General features: G+C 45.9%; 1 protein-coding gene across 1 annotated transcript; it reads left to right on the top strand.

Moving 5' to 3' along the window:
* Positions 1-2374: 2374 nt before the first annotated feature.
* On the top strand, positions 2375-5049 carry LOC110675460 (protein zwilch). Its single transcript, XM_021840563.1, has 4 exons — positions 2375-2917; positions 3416-4015; positions 4085-4158; positions 4221-5049. The coding sequence occupies exons 1-4, from the start codon at positions 2503-2505 to the stop codon at positions 5010-5012; spliced, it is 1881 nt and encodes a 626-aa protein (XP_021696255.1). The 5' UTR covers positions 2375-2502; the 3' UTR covers positions 5013-5049.
* Positions 5050-16219: the final 11170 nt, after the last annotated feature.

Below are 16219 nucleotides of genomic sequence, written 5' to 3'. Positions count from 1 at the left end.
AAAAAGAGATATTTCGCCTAGAATTGCAGGGTGGGCTCTTTTGTTAGAAGAATACGAATACAGATTGGAACATCGGCCAGGAGAACGTATGAAACATGTTGATGCACTAAGTCGGAACCCAGTTGTACTTCTACTACAGAGTAATGTTATAGAACAAATAAAAGTATGCCAAAGGAAAGATGAAAAGCTCGCTGCAATAATTCAAGCTTTAGGAGTTGGAAATTACGATGATTATTTTTTGGATCATGGAGTTCTGTATAAAAATTACGCAGGGGGCAAGCTTTTAGTCATACCGAAATCAATGCATAATTCTGTTATCCGTCAAATTCATGAGCAAGGGCATTTTGCATCAAAAAAGATGAGCGAGCTCATTATGCGAGAATACTGGATTGATTATTTATCAGCTAAACTGAATAGGTTTACTCAAAGTTGTGTGTCCTGTATCTTAGCTAGTCGTAAAGCAGGAAAAAAGGAAGGATTATTGTATCCCATTCCCAAAGACGAAATTCCACTTACAACATATTATATTGATCACTTAGGACCTTTAACAGCATCAAGCAAGCAATATCGCTATATTTTTACGGTAATGGATTCTTTTAGCAAATTTGTGTGGATTTACCCAGTAAAATCAACTACAGCAGATGAAGTCATAAAGAAACTTGATTTACAAAAGAGTGTGTTTGGTAGTCCAAAAAGAATTATATCAGATAGAGGTTCAGCTTTTACATCGACAGCTTTTGATTTGTATTGTGAATCCGAAGGGATTGAACATTTACTTATAACAACTGGAGTACCGCGTGGCAACGGCCAAGTAGAAAGAATCCATGGTGTGATAGTTCCAGCGTTGGCAAAATTGGCCATTGATAATCCGGAATCGTGGTACAAATACGTTACAGATTTACAAAGATTTTTGAATAATACACTGCAAAGAAGTATTGGAAGGACTCCTTTTGAAATATTATTTGGCGCAAAAATGAGAATACGTGAGGATGTTAAATTAGCAGAAACTATAGAACAAGAATGGATAAAACTTTTCGAAGAATCAAGAGACAAAATTAGAGAAGATGCAAGACAAAGTATACAACAAGCACAAGAGAAAATGAAAAAAAAAAACAATTTGATAAACACAGAAAAAATGCAAACGAATACGATGTAGGAGATTTAGTAGCAATCAATCGAACTCAATTTGGAACACATTTGAAAATCGCAAAGAAGTTCTTAGGACCTTACCGTGTAATTAACAAGAAGAGAAATGATCGTTATGATGTGGAAAAAGTAGGTAATCACGAAGGGCCAAATCGAACATCTACATGTGCTGAATTTATGAAAAGATTTATTCTTCTAGAAGAAGATAGCGAAAATGATGAAGAAGTGCAAAAGTAATTACGTCATTCGGGTCAAATGACGGTCAGGATGGCCGATTGTTAGGATTATAAGATATATTTTGAGAACCAATTACAAACCAGCTCATTTGCCTTCTCCAATTTCTACCTCGCGGCTATAAAAAGCCACTCAAGCCAATAGGCAATTTAGTTCTTATATTGGAGAAGGCAAAGGAACGGTCCTTATGCTAGTGAATAAGCTAACGGTGTGAATAAAGCAGTGAAAAGTTATACGCGGTGTTTTAAAGTGCGATCCGAAAGACTTCCAAAAGTACGTTGGTAAAGTTATCCAACATACATAACTACCACATCTCATTTTCTATAACGAGAGATGGTCTTGTATGACATTAATTATTTTTTCAGCGATTTTCAACGTCGTTCCTGCGTATCCAGCTTTTTACGAGCGCTAATGGCCGCCACAATCAGGTTCGCTCTCTCGTAGGGATCAAACGATCTGACAGTTGGGTTGGGTTGTTTGACAGCTAATCGATAAGTTTTTGATCGATCTTATCGATTTGCTATCAAACGACCCAAGCCAAATGTCAGATCGCCTAGTCCCTACCAGAAAGCGAGCTTCTTTGTGGCGGCCATTAGCGCTCGTAAAAAGCTGGATAATCATTCAGATCAATCCTGTCGTTGCTCTCTTTTATGCAATATTTGCAACTTTTATTGAGCACGTAGGTCTCTTTTTTATGAATTTTCCACTTGAACCTTTACTCATCTTTTTCCATCTTTTTACTCATCTTTTTCATCTTTTTTCTTTAACCCCCAAAAATGGTAGTTTTTACCGCACATTTTTTTGCGTGCATAGTCACGTAAATAACACGGCACCTTAAATAAATGTTTGTCTTTATTTCTGCCGAATTCATAATAGTTGTGCGGCCTTTTCAATTGTTGGTCTAGGATTTCTTCGTTTGCAGTTGACCTAATGGCGTGCCCTGTCGCAAATTTTGCAGATTTCACTTTACCTCTGGTCAATTTGATTCACTTTGATCCTCGGGCGCGCCGTCAGTTTTAGCGTTTTCAAACAAACCCAAAACACCAACGGTCGGACGCCGATTTCGCGATTCCCGGTTTAGTTTGTGAATTTCCAAGTTTTCTCGTTCTCCTCTATTTAAAAATGCCAGCCGAATCGGCGAGTTTGGCCAACGTGTACGCCTTTCTACGTGACACATACGATTCGGTGGATTTCCAGCTGGCTCCGGCTCCAACCTACATCCAATCGTTGGCCGATGTCGAAGGAAAGATTGTGTTCATCTACAAGCAGGATGAAATCCGGAGCGGAGCAATGCTTTCGGACGGGAACTATCTGAGCCCCAAGTTGAGCGATAGCGGGGATACGGGAAACAGGCTGGACCTTACCGGATCGCCGCTGAAGGACGAGGTGAAGTTGGAGAGCTTGGACATGTCCGTCGATCAGGTCGTGGTTCTGAGTTTGGAGAATCCCTGGCTCGAGAAGGAGGAATGTTTCGGGCCGGTTTCGGTCGAGAAGGGAAGGGGAATTCTGCAGGAAGTGCTGGGGAAGCGGATGGAAGGTAAGATGTCCCAAAGATATGAAAATCAATGCTTGAAAAGTCATGGTCCTCAACCCTAGAATAAAAGGTATGCTTTTTAATAGCCTTTTTGTAGAATATATAACCATTCTAAAAAAAAATCGTTTAGAGGATCCGCCTGCAGGTCTGGCATCAGTTCTCTTTTTAGAGACTTTGATCCCTATTTATTTATTTATTTATTTATTTTTTGAGGAAGAATCACCACCTTGAATCACTAAAACTGAGAAGCTCATCCAGCAGACTAATTAGGATAACTAAAAATGAAAATTTGTTTGAAGATCAAAAGCTTGTTCTTAAGACAAAGTTTTGATTTTCTATTAATAAGTGTTTTATTACATTTCATACCTTTGTTACCTTTGGCTTGAATGAACTGTGATTTTTGAATGTTGACAAGTTCTACAAAAATGCTATAAATAAGTATATCTTTCATACTAGGGTTGAGCAGGTTGACTTTATGAAACATTACTTTTTCTTCGATAGGTTGTGGCCAACTGTGGGCGCTCTGCGATGGAAAGGACATGGACCGGACGCTGTTGATGCAGATCGAGTTGAATGGCGAGCGGAAGTTTGTCCGGGGTGCGGTAAAGCTGCTGGGGTATTTCCCCGAGAGCCAACTGACCATGGTCCGGCTGCAGAGGCTGCACGAAGCGAAGGCTGCCGGCTTCTCGAAGGAACTGGAAACCAGCATAGAGTTATGGTACAAAATTCAGTCCCACATTAGCATCAAACTTCGCTGGATAAGCCACTCGCAAAATCCTTCGTTTTGCATCAACCAGAAGGCGGACATTGTCCTCCGGCAGTCGATTCTGGTGGACGAAACCCAATCCGTGGCGGAGTACTTCTGGAGCCAGCTGCACTTCCTGGAAACGATCAAGGACCGGATTCTGCAGATTAGAAGCGAAGGGAGGCCCAATCCGGACGATGTCAGCGTGATTAAGGAGAAGACGCACAAGATTCTGACCGAGTTTTGCGTTGTGGAGTCGACGGATTACAAACTGGGACAGATTGACTCGATTGTGGAACGGGTGAAGAATCGAACTGCGGTGGACGTTACGGATCGATTGTGGAGTGTGCTAAAATGTAAGTTTTTTTTGGATTGTAATTAACAGAAAATGCCTGACTAACTTTATTATTCTCTTCTTTTCTTAGATTGCGCATGTTACGATGATTTGAAGGATGTTCTGACGTTCATTTTCAAAATCGCATCTAGGAGTAATCTGGCAGTAAGTGTTATGCTTCTTTTTAGAATGAAGGCAATAGTTACTAAAACCATATTTTTTCACAGAACATCCCAAGTAACAACAACCGACTAGCTCAGCTCATCAAATCCATCGCCCAAGGTCGACTGGCCATTCCAATTCTGACAGGATCGGAACCGTTCGAGCTACTGCTGGAAATCGGTCTGGAAAAGATCTTCAAGGACTACCAGATCATCTTCCACGAGAGCAAAATTTGCAACCTGGACCTCGATAGGGTCGGTCGTAACTCGGCTGGGTCCGGTTCGAGAGACGCCTCCCGTGCATCCAGCATTCGCAAGTCGATGTACGATGCCGTTCCGTCCAATACCACCCAGAGTCGAAAAACGGCCATGCTTTCCCGCGCGGGAACCAGTGAGGATCACGAAGACGATGGCGTTATTCGAAATAGTTACTTCAACGCTGACGAAGCCAACATGAAGATCGGAAAGCTGGCCCAGGTCCATCTGCTGCTGGAGCATCTCCTGTCCATCGAGACGCACCTGAAGCTGACCAGCATCTATCCGCAGGTGGCCGAGGAGTATTTCTCGCGACCAACGGTAAGTTTTGAAGAGATGCGATCGAAAAAGACGGACAAGCTGGAGATTCCGATTCTGAACAATTCGATTATTGAGTTGGTGGAGAATTCCAGTCCCTACATCCGGAAAGTGGGAATGACCAGCCGGAGTAAGTTCCGGACGGTGGAGAGCATTTTCTACCAGAGCTCGGAACCAATTTTGCCCACCAATTTGTTTCCTCAGCTGAAGGCTGAAGGTGGGGAAGTGAAAAATGCTTATTGGTGCCTGGAGTATACCAAGATTAGTAATAATTGGAGCATGTGAATATTTCGTAGATATTTTAAATGTAAGAGTGTGAATATTTTATAAAAATTATTGGCGTTATGTTATTTTAGAGAAATTTCTTATAGGAAAAACAGTTCAGATTGGTCTTCCACTGCATGCAAAGTATTTGTGGTCTTTGAAAAGCTCGTTGAACTGTATCTGATTCCTACTTTTCTTAAAATGTGTTACTCGTCACTGGCACTAAGTAAAATACTAATGATCTACTTTATTTCCAGTTGCCCATTTAATATACACTATCCGCCAAAAGTATTGGAACTTTTACAAATATAAATTGAAAGCTTTCTTTGTATGTGTACATTGTGTGGCAAGCCCTAAAAAATTCTAGGAAGTCAATCAAATTTAAGGTGATTATAAAACGAAGCCAAACTTCGAATTTTCAAGTGCACAAGACGAGAAAATCTGACAACAGTTCGCTTTGAAAATTAATCAAAATGCTTGCTTGCTGGTGGTGACCAATGGGATAGATTTTCAACTGCGGAGCGCTGTTTGGTTCTCAAGTCTTGTGTTTTTGAAAATTTGAGGTGTGGCTTCGTTCTATAATCACCTTAACTACGATTTTTTATTCTGTATTAAGCGCAAACGGCTAGTTCATCACCAAATTTAAACTACGAAAAGATCCACGACCCTCAGCTTGGTCTTGATGAATGGCTGCGCGTTCATCCTAAACTTTTTGAGCTGTTGCAATATTCAAAACGAGTTTTACAATGCTCGGTGAAGGATTTCATATTGTTGACGGGTATTGCTATTAGAACTTTATGAGAAACATCATTGTCAAATGTCACAGCTGTTCCAAGGTGAACAAACTATCCAGCAACTTCACACATATCGTCCTAATGCTTGATTATGAAAAAGGTGTCCATGCCTTTAAATGCGATCATTTCAGTATACAGTGGACAACCGTAGTGAGGAAGAAGAAGAAGAAGAAACAGGAGAATCAGGAGCGCAGGGATACCAGACCTAAGAAAGGTAGGAGGGTAGGTGCCAAGCGCGAAAAGGGTGATGCGATCATCATCAAGACGGAAGAGTCCAAGTACTCGGAAGTCCTGAAGGCGATGCGCAGTGACGCGAAGCTTGCGGATCTAGGAGCCGACGTACGCAGTGTCAGACGCACTCGTACAGGTGAAATGATCCTCGAGCTTAAGCGCGACAAGGAGCGCAAGGGCGCCGCCTACAAAAGTTTGGCGGAAGAGGTCCTTGGCGCTGGTGTTGAAGTGAGGGCTCTGACGCAGTCAGTGACTCTGAAGGTGATGAACCTTGACGAGATCACCAACGCAGAAGAGCTCGTCACGGCACTGCGGCAACAGTGCGAAGTGCAGGTGCCCACCACCGCCGTTCAGCTACGGAAAGGTCCGGCAGGTACTCAGGTGGCCTTAGTACACCTACCTGTGGCAGACGCAAATAAGTCCGCTAAGGTAGGTAAGATCAAGGTTGGTTGGTCAGTATGTTCACTGAACATACATGAGCAACCAGTGATTTGCTTTAGGTGCAGGGAACCTGGACACAAGTCCTGGGGCTGTAAAGGCCCTGATAGGACCAAGTTGTGCAGGCGTTGTGGTGAGGAAGGTCATAAGGCACTAGGCTGCAAGAACCCTCCCAAGTGCTTGATTTGTTCCGGGAAGTCCGTGAACAACAAGCATCCAACGGGAGGCTCAAGGTGCCCGACCTTCAAAAGAGCCATAAACGAAAAGTCACAGCAGGTCCGTCCCACTCGGGCTCAGATTGGGTCCCACTTCTAGTACTGCATTTGGTCCCTCGGTAATACAAAAGGTACCCAAGATTGACAGATCGCAGTACACTTTTCACGGCATTCTAGATTACCTTATGAGCCATGAAATTTTGGGCAATTGCAAGGGACATGGAGGTCTCTATTTGTCTCTGGTCACAGTGCAGGTAACGCAGCTGAACCTGAACCACTGTGACGCAGCTCAGCAACTGCTGTACCAGTCAGTTGCTGAGTGGGGGACGGACATCGCCATCATATCGGACCCATACCGAGTACCCGCCGGCAACGGCAACTGGGTCGTGGATGGATCCGGAAAAATGGCGGCGATATGGACAACGGGTAAATACCCTGTCCAGCAGTTGGTGTCTACTACCTACGAGGGCTTCGTGATCGCCAAGGTAAATGGGGTCCTCTTCTGTAGCTGCTATGCGCCTCCGAGTTGGTCGACCGAGCGGTTCACGCAGATGCTGGACTGTATGACGACCGCGCTGACAGGGCGAAGGCCAGTTGTAATAGCGGGTGACTTCAATGCCTGGGCCGTGGAATGGGGAAGCCGTAACACGAACCAGCGAGGTCAAATCCTGCTAGAGGCACTGGCCATGCTAGATGTCGATCTGGCTAATGTTGGTAACAAAAGTACCTTCAGCCGTAACGGAGTGGAGTCGATTATCGACGTTACCTTTTGTAGTCCTGGCCTAACGAGTAGTTCGAACTGGAGGGTAGACGATGCCTACACTCATAGCGACCACCTGGCGGTTCGCTACAGTATCGACTACAACAACAGCAGGCAGCGGGTTGAGGAAGCGGCTAGGTCAAGGCCAAGCCCTCGCAGGTGGAAGACATCGTACTTCAATGATGAAGTACTTAGGGAGGCGCTCCGCCGTGAGCGTAACCTACTCGGCCTAAGCGGGGACGAACTGGTAGCGGTGCTTACGCGTGCATGCGATGCGACCATGCCTAGAAAAGTCCACCCTAGGAATGGGAGACCACCGACATACTGGTGGACTCAAGCTATTGCGAACCTGCGCCGTGCCTGCCTACGGGCCAGGAGACGGATGCAGCGAGCACGTACCGAGCAGGAGCGTGAAGAACGACGGGCGGTGTTCACCGCTGCCAAAGTCGCGCTGAAGTCCGAGATAAGGGCAAGCAAAAAGGCCTGCTTCGAGGGACTCTGTCAGAGTGCCAACGCGGACCCGTGGGGTGATGCCTACAGGATCGTTATGGCGAAGACAAGAGGTGCAATTGCTCCTACGGAGCAATCTCCACAGATGCTGGAGGGGATCATCGAGGGGCTCTTTCCGCGCCACAACCCTAGCCCATGGCCTCCTTTCGTAGGACCGCCGGGGATTGGGGCTGGCGATGAGGATAGAGTAACCGATGAGGAACTTGTAGGGATTGCAAAATCCCTAAGCATGGGGAAGGCACCAGGTTCGGACGGAGTTCCAAACCTGGCCCTCAAAGTCGCAATCTTGGAGGCTCCCGGTATGTTCAGATCTGCTATGCAGATATGGCTGGACGAGGGAGTATTTCCAGATGCGTGGAAGAGGCAGAGCCTGGTACTATTGCCAAAGGCGGGGAAACCACCCGGTGACCCGTCGGCGTATAGACCAATATGCTTGATTGACACGGTGGGGAAAGTGCTCGAGAAGATCATCCTCAACAGACTGTCGAGGTACACCGAGGGTGTAAATGGTCTCTCAAGCAACCAGTTCGGCTTCCGGAAAGGGAGGTCCACTGTAGACGCTATTCTGACGGTTAAGAAAACCGCTGAGATAGCACTCCAGCGTAAGAGGAGGGGTATTCGCTACTGGGCAGTAGTGACTCTGGATGTAAGGAATGCATTTAATAGTGCCAGTTGGGCGGCTATTGCTGATGCGCTCCTGCGTCTGGGGATACCCGAGTACCTGTACAAGATTCTCGGAAGTTACTTCCAGAATCGGGTATTAGTCTATGACACAGAGGTGGGTCGGAAGTGCTTTCACATAACCTCAGGAGTCCCGCAAGGTTCCATCCTGGGTCCGGTGTTATGGAATGTCATGTACGACGAGGTGTTGAGATTAAAATTCCCGGCGGGTGTGGTCATCGTTGGCTTTGCCGACGATATTACGCTGGAGGTCTACGGTGAATCGATCGAAGAAGTGGAATTGACTGCAGCCCACTCGATCGCAATTGTGGAGGAGTGGATGAGCTCCAGGAAACTGGAACTGGCTCACCACAAAACTGAGGCTGTTGTTGTCAACAACCGAAAGTCGGTGCAGCAAGCTGTGATCAGTGTAGGCGACTGCACAATCACTTCGAAGCGCTCCGTCAAACACTTGGGGGTGATGATCGACGACAAGCTTACCTTCGGTAGCCATGTCGATTATGCCTGCAAGAGAGCCTCCACAGCTATTGTGGCACTGTCCCGGATGATGTCCAATAGCTCTGCGGTGTACGCCAGTAAGCGTAAGCTTCTGGCCAGTGTCGCCTCGTCCATACTGAGGAATGGTGGCCCGGCTTGGGGCACGGCTTTGAGTACCGATAGCTACCGTAGCAAGCTAAAGAGTACTTATAGGCTAATGTGCCTGAGGGTTGCGAGCGCGTACCGTACCGTGTCACACGATGCACTTTGTGTCGTCACCGGTATGATGCCTATTGGTATCCTTATCATGGAAGACATAGAGTGCTTCGAAAGGCGCGGCACAAGAGGCATACGCAGGACTGCCAGAACGACCTCCATGGTCAAATGGCAGCGTGCGTGGGACAGTTCCACCAAGGGAGTGTGGACTCACAGGTTGATTCCGAGGTTAGATATCTGGGTCAATAGGCGCCATGGGGAACTAACATTCCACCTAACACAGGTCCTTTCGGGTCATGGATGCTTTAGACAGTATCTGCACCGTTTCGGTCATGCGGGTTCTCCCGAATGTCCAGTTTGTGCAGGTTTAGAGGAAACGGCGGAACACGTTTTGTTCGTGTGCCCGCGTTTCCGCACAATGCGTGACCGCATGTTTGCCACATGCGGTCGGGACACGACTCCGGACAATTTGGTCCAGAGGATGTGTGCAGACGAGTTTGGCTGGAATGCCGTTTCATCGGCTATCACCCACATCGTCTTGGAACTCCAAAGGAGGTGGCGTGTGGACTCGAGGAGTGACTAGTGCAGACGCTAATCAACAGGTGGTCCAAGGGTTCGCAGTCGGCTACGTAGGTCATACCGGTGCCCTACGGTCGAAATCGACCCTTACAGCGATTAAGTGGCCGCGGGGAGAACATCCTGGTAGCGCTGCTGTCGTGGCGCCGGCCTACTGGGTGGATACGAGCCTCTGGTTGTTCCGGGCAGGTGGAGGCCCCTTCGTCAGCAATCCCAGCTGGTGCTAGCTGATAGGGCCTGAGCCTTCAGTAGGTCAAATTGCGAAGCCCGCAGTATCAGTTCTTGATACCTGCGGTGCAGCTGGGCGCGGGCTTAGTGGTCGACCCTGCCCGCCTTCAGCGGACAACGGGAGGTGAGGACCACCCGGGAAGCTGGCAATACGCCAGCATGCTACCTTGGTGGACCCCCATAAGCGTGTCATCGATGTTCGTTGCTACATGGCTACGCAGCTAACCTGGAGGATGCGATGTGCAATAGCCCCTCTCCGAAGCAATGCCTTCTTGGTGGTCCCGGAGAGACGAAGGGTTTGGCGGCAATGGAAATGGTTTAGTGGGTCGGGGGTGTAGTCCTGTTTACTGCTTGTACGTAGTAAATGGTCCCCAACCCCACACTCCCGGACCTCGGTCCGGAGTCTGTTGAGCAGATTATCCCCCCCATTGCTTAGAAGGAAAAAAAAAGTCAGTATACAGTGCGCAATTTCATGTGGCGAAGTCGCATTGAGGTAAAAAGAACTGAGGCGGCAGAAGGCCGGCGAAGTTTTCGATATTCGAAGGTTGTGCATAGCTTCTATCTGTGTCGTTCAGAATACAATAGCGCGAGTATTGAAATATTAGGTTAGATAGAAAAATGTTCCATTTATAGAAAATTACAGGGGTCCATTCTTAGGTGACAAAGTCATCAACACTAAGCATATTTCAGCTGGATAAACTATGATTTATCTTGTCCCACCTTACCCTACTCTAAAAACGTCCAAAATACTGTAGAACCATGTGCAGAATGTTTGTGGTTTTCAATAAAATTAAATTCAGAATTTCGACTTTATGTGGTTTCGGTTCTTTGGTTCGGCTTTTTGTAATTCGGTCATTAGTAAATCGACCTTTTGTATGTTTGCCTTCTGTGTTTTCGGCCATATGTGATTGGTCCTTTTTAATAAATGGCTGGGCATGGCGTACCATTGGTACCTCGCGTACCTGAAGGAATAAAATAGATCCCTCTGTGCGGTCCTTAGCTTTTTGCCCAGCAACTCCTATCCCTACCTCCTCGCGGCACTGACCGGGGTACGAGTAACCTTAGGGAAGATCGGGTAGACAATCCCGGTGGGAACTCTGGTCGTATGCTGACAGGGAAGGGGGGGTTTGCTTTTGCTTTTGCTTCTGCAAACCTGTAGCGTCTGTACTCCATGTTAGGAGCGGCTCACAACAGCGTCTGTTCCCCATGTCAGGGGTGGCTGATCATCGTCCGAGTGCCAGAGATGGACTCTAAGCCAGAGGCGTCGCGTCCACATGTGCAACATGTGTACTGTACAGGTGGCAACTGGTTCATCCTAACCACCTACAATATGTACTGCTTTTGAAGTTTAATTTAAAAAATCTTTTAACAAAATTAAGTCCATTTCAATAATCTCTATTGCTGATAGCTTGCAACGCAATTTTGCTCTTATCAATTATTGAAGTTTTGCCAAGCAAATTAAATGCATAAGCTGTTTCGTGCGACGCGCGATCTCAGACCTAATATTCTTTACACGCTCAGCGCGATGTATGCTGTGCAACAGTTTGTTCCACGCTACACTTTGCCGCTGTGACGTTAAAACCAACGCGTGCACTCTCATCGGTAAACGCGTTGCCTTGTATCGTACACGCAATCCTATATATGTGGTAGAAAGCTTTTTGAACTATAAATGCCAGTGTGTAAGTAGCCAAAGCGTCAACTTTGGCCGGTGCACAGTTTTGCTGCATCGATCAGTGCGAGCGTGCGGATGAAGAGACAGGAGAGAAATCAATCCACGAGAGAGAATCTGATCCATTTTGCTTGCTCTCTTTTGGCCTTCGCGCTTACAGCATCACCATGCTTGAAGTTTGAAGTGTAGGCGTGATTCTTCAGGCGGCTGACGGAATTCAAGTTGACACTCAGTATTCACGATGTCGTTTTTGTTTACTGGTAAAAACCTCGCTTTTTACATACAGTAGCGCGGTGGTACTTACGATGGTCAATCAGATGCCGACCAGAAAATTAACTCAAAAGTGCGGTCGCGCTTCCGTCATCGCCTGCATCTTCATGCTTGTGCTGTGCTGTGTTTTAAAAGCGATTTTTCTTGATGCGTGCATTGAGTACACGATGAAACCGATCTTTTACTAATTATAAGCAAAGATATCATAAACCGGGGTGAACAAAAGAAGTGGGGCGAATAGAAACAAAACGACTTACAGTTAGAAATGCTACTATTACGTAATGACAATCTTAAAAAAAAACACTGATATATGTTTGACTGATTAGTTTAATAGCAAAAGAGTAAAGTGAATATTTTCAATTTCAAAATGTTGCTACATTTCTCATAAAAAATAAGATAAAACAAATTCTCAATCATTTTTGATAGCTTCAAACATCCGCCATGCATCTGCAGATGTCATCTTAAATGTTTTGAATCAACTGAAAGACTAGAAGAAAATTATATTTGAACACGAAGGTTACAGTGATTACTAACCTTCTTGTTCAAATACATTTTTACTGACTTAAAAAATAGTTTGAATTCATGGTATACCTAATAATGGCAAAAATAAAATGACACTTCTTCAGAAATGCACAGGTTGATAATTAGGCCACGCGACGCCTCTGCTCTAAGCTAAACTGCGCACTATGGTCCTCCGGAAGTCTACGGGTGTCAGGCTCTGCAAGCCAGCCGTAAAACATCAAGCAACAAATAATTAACGAGAGAATTGTGCTTATACTGCGCGGCGTGTGAGTCGAGACGAGTCGCTCTCACCTCAAATGACGTGAGACGACTAATGTTAATCAAATGGGAGCGAGTCGACAATTGTCACCTTATTCGACTCGTGTCACCTCACACGCACAAATATCAACCGGAACAATCGGCGAAAACCCAGCGACGTAAAGGGACTAGCGTTTGGAAGCTCGGAACGTGGAACTGTAAATCTCTCAACTTCATTGGGAGCACACGCATTCTCGCCGACGTGCTGAAGGACCGCGGATTCGGCATCGTAGCGTTGCAGGAAGTGTGTTGGAAGGGATCAATGGTGCGAACGTTTAGAGGTAACCATACCATCTACCAGAGCTGCGGCAACACACACGAGCTGGGAACAGGTTTTACAGTGATGGGTGATATGCAGAGGCGCGTGATCGGGTGGTGGCCGATCAATGAGAGAATGTGCAAGTTGAGGCTCAAAGGCCGGTTCTTCAACTTCAGCATAATAAACGTGCACAGCCCTCATTCCGGAAGCACTGATGATGGTAAAGACGCTTTTTACGCGCAGCTCGAACACGAGGACGACAGCTGCCCAAGCCACGACCTCAAAATCATCATAGGAGATCTAAACGCTCAGGTTAGCCAGGAGGAATTCAGACCGACTATTGGAAAGTTAAGCGCCCAACGGCTGATGAACAAAAACGGCTTACGATTAATTGATTTCGCCGCCTCCAAGAATATGGCCATTCGTAGCACCTACTTCCAGCGCAGCCTTTCATACCGATACACCTGGAGATCACCACAGCAGATAGAATTACAAATCGACCACGTTCTGATTGATGGACGATACTTCTCCGACATTATCGACGTCAGGACCTATCGTGGCGCTAATCGACTCTGACCACTATCTGGTCATGGTTAAACTGCGCCCCAAACTCTCCGTAACAACGTACGGTACCAATGGCCGCTCCAGTATGACCTAGAGCGGCTTAAGCTTGGCTGCTTGGGCACGTCAGGAGTTAATCATCAATATTAACCTCCTTTTCCCGAGCAGCCTAGATAGCCGCGTAGTGTCGGTAGCGGTTGTTTCAACTGGCTAAGAATTAACACTACGGACTGCCTGTTCCGGTGGTAAAAGTCCACCTCACAGGTGACCCCTAATTTATGGTGTGATGCGTACCGTGCCTAAGAATGAATGGTTAGGGGGGTCTAAATAAAACCTAACCGCAAACGGAGCCTGTGGGGTACCAGGGCGCCCTCCACAGTATTGAGTCCTTCCTGTGCTACCCGGAGCAATGGTGCAGGTGACCTTGTGTTTCTCCGAGATAATCGGCTGCCCTTCTTCAGTCTCTATCTTGAGGCTTAATAAGGGTGGGATTATGAATATGTTGACATTTAATTTAAATTATCACCTATATGGATTCGCATTATGCGTTTTACACAGTGTATTATGTGCTCTTTCGCCTTTGGCGACTTTAAATAGATACCGATCTGGTTTTTTCGTTGCTGGTCTTTTTCGTGCTGAGATTGCAAAAAGCTTAATCCTGCCTAGTTTGGGTAGTGGCTACGGTTAGGTTAGCTCAGATCAATCTTCAGCATAAAAGAACAGCAACGATCAATCTTTGCAGACTCATGCAAAATGGCGCAGCCCAAGTGGCGCTAGTTCAAGAACCCTACTTTCGTAGAGGGAACTTCTATCTAGGTAACCTTGTGGACCCAGTTTTTGCTACTTTTAGCAAGCTTGAAATGGCAAACTCGCGCTCCATGCCCCGCGCATGCGTGCTCGTAAATAAAGCAATCGTTGCTACACTCATTTCTGAGTTGACGACCAGAGATGTATGTGCTGTCACAATTGATGTTTCTGTTGGTGACCTCAACAGGAAATACGTCTATTGTTCGGTATATTTACCACATGATGAACCATCCCCAACGGATGACTTCAAACGAGTTGTCGTACACTGCGTAACAAAAGGCCTTCCGCTGATTGTGGGCAGTGATGCCAATGCTCATCACATCATCTGGGGCAGCTCGGATATCAATTTGAGAGGCTCCAGTCTGATGGAATACTTAAGTAGTACAGACCTTGGATTACTTAACATAGGCAATCGCCCAACCTTCATGGTTTCTAATAGAGAAGAAGTGTTAGACATAACGCTCTGCTCGAATAGAATCAGTCACGAGTTGACGAATTGGCATGTATCAGATGAGGAATCATTATCTGATCATCGCTACATCTTCTTTGAACATTCAAATGTAACTGCGCAGACTTTGCGTTTTAGGAATCCCCGGTCAACAAACTGGGAACTCTACATTGAATTGGTTGCGACCAAATTTCATGGATATTCTCCGTCCATTGAAAATTCAAGTGATCTGGATGATGCCGTTGATACTACAACATCCTACATTATGGAAGCTTTTGAAGAAGCATGTCCTCTGCGGTCTGTAAAGACTACAAGAGGGACCCCATGGTGGAATTCCGATCTGACTAGACTCAGGAAACAATGTAGAAGGAGTTGGAACAGACGCCGTTCAGCTGGATCAGAGTCGTTCAAGTCAGCTCGCAAGGCTTACAAGAAGGCTCTTCGTTCTGCTGAACGATCCGGCTGGAAAAACCTTTGTACAAATGTTTCCAGTTTGAGTGAAGTCAGTCGGTTGAACAAAATTCTTGCAAAATCTAAGGATTTCCAAGTGAACGAAATTCGCTTACCTAATGGTGACTTTACTTCTTCCGATGAAGAAGTTTTAGAATGTTTATTCAATACACACTTCCCCGGATGTGTGGACATAGCATCTACGGATGAACCAAATGTCTTTTCATGTAGTTACGAGTCTCTGGCCTCGGCTCGCAGTATCGTAACTACTGAATCGATTCAATGGGCACTTAATAGTTTTGCTCCTTTCAAATCTCCAGGAGCGGATGGGATTTATCCTGTTCTGCTCCAAAAGGGATTTGAGTCTATCAAACATGTTTTGAAAAAGCTACTTGTAAGCAGTTTTGCTACCGGGTACATTCCCAAATCCTGGCGTGATATTACTGTAAAGTTTATCCCAAAAGGAGGACGTGCGTCGTATGAGGAAGCGAAGAGTTTTAGACCAATCAGTCTGACCTCTTTTCTTCTGAAATGTCTGGAACGCATTATCGATCATCACATCCGTGATGTTTATTTGGCAAACATGCCTCTTCATGTGAATCAACATGCTTACCAATCTGGAAAGTCCACTGTGACTCTTTTACACAAAGTTGTATACGATATCGAGAAAGCATTCGCTCAGAAGCAATCGTGCTTGGGTGTTTTCTTGGATATTGAGGGTGCCTTTGATAACGTGTCTTTCGATGCCATATTGGAAGCCGCACGAAACCATGGGCTACCTACAATGATTACCAATTGGATTCATCAAATGCTCAAAAA

This window comes from Aedes aegypti, chromosome 1, assembly GCF_002204515.2.
Source record: "Aedes aegypti strain LVP_AGWG chromosome 1, AaegL5.0 Primary Assembly, whole genome shotgun sequence".
In the NCBI taxonomy this organism is placed as follows: domain Eukaryota; kingdom Metazoa; phylum Arthropoda; class Insecta; order Diptera; family Culicidae; genus Aedes; species Aedes aegypti.
Note: the sequence above shows the minus strand (reverse complement) of the source record. Positions and strands in the feature narration are given on the sequence as shown.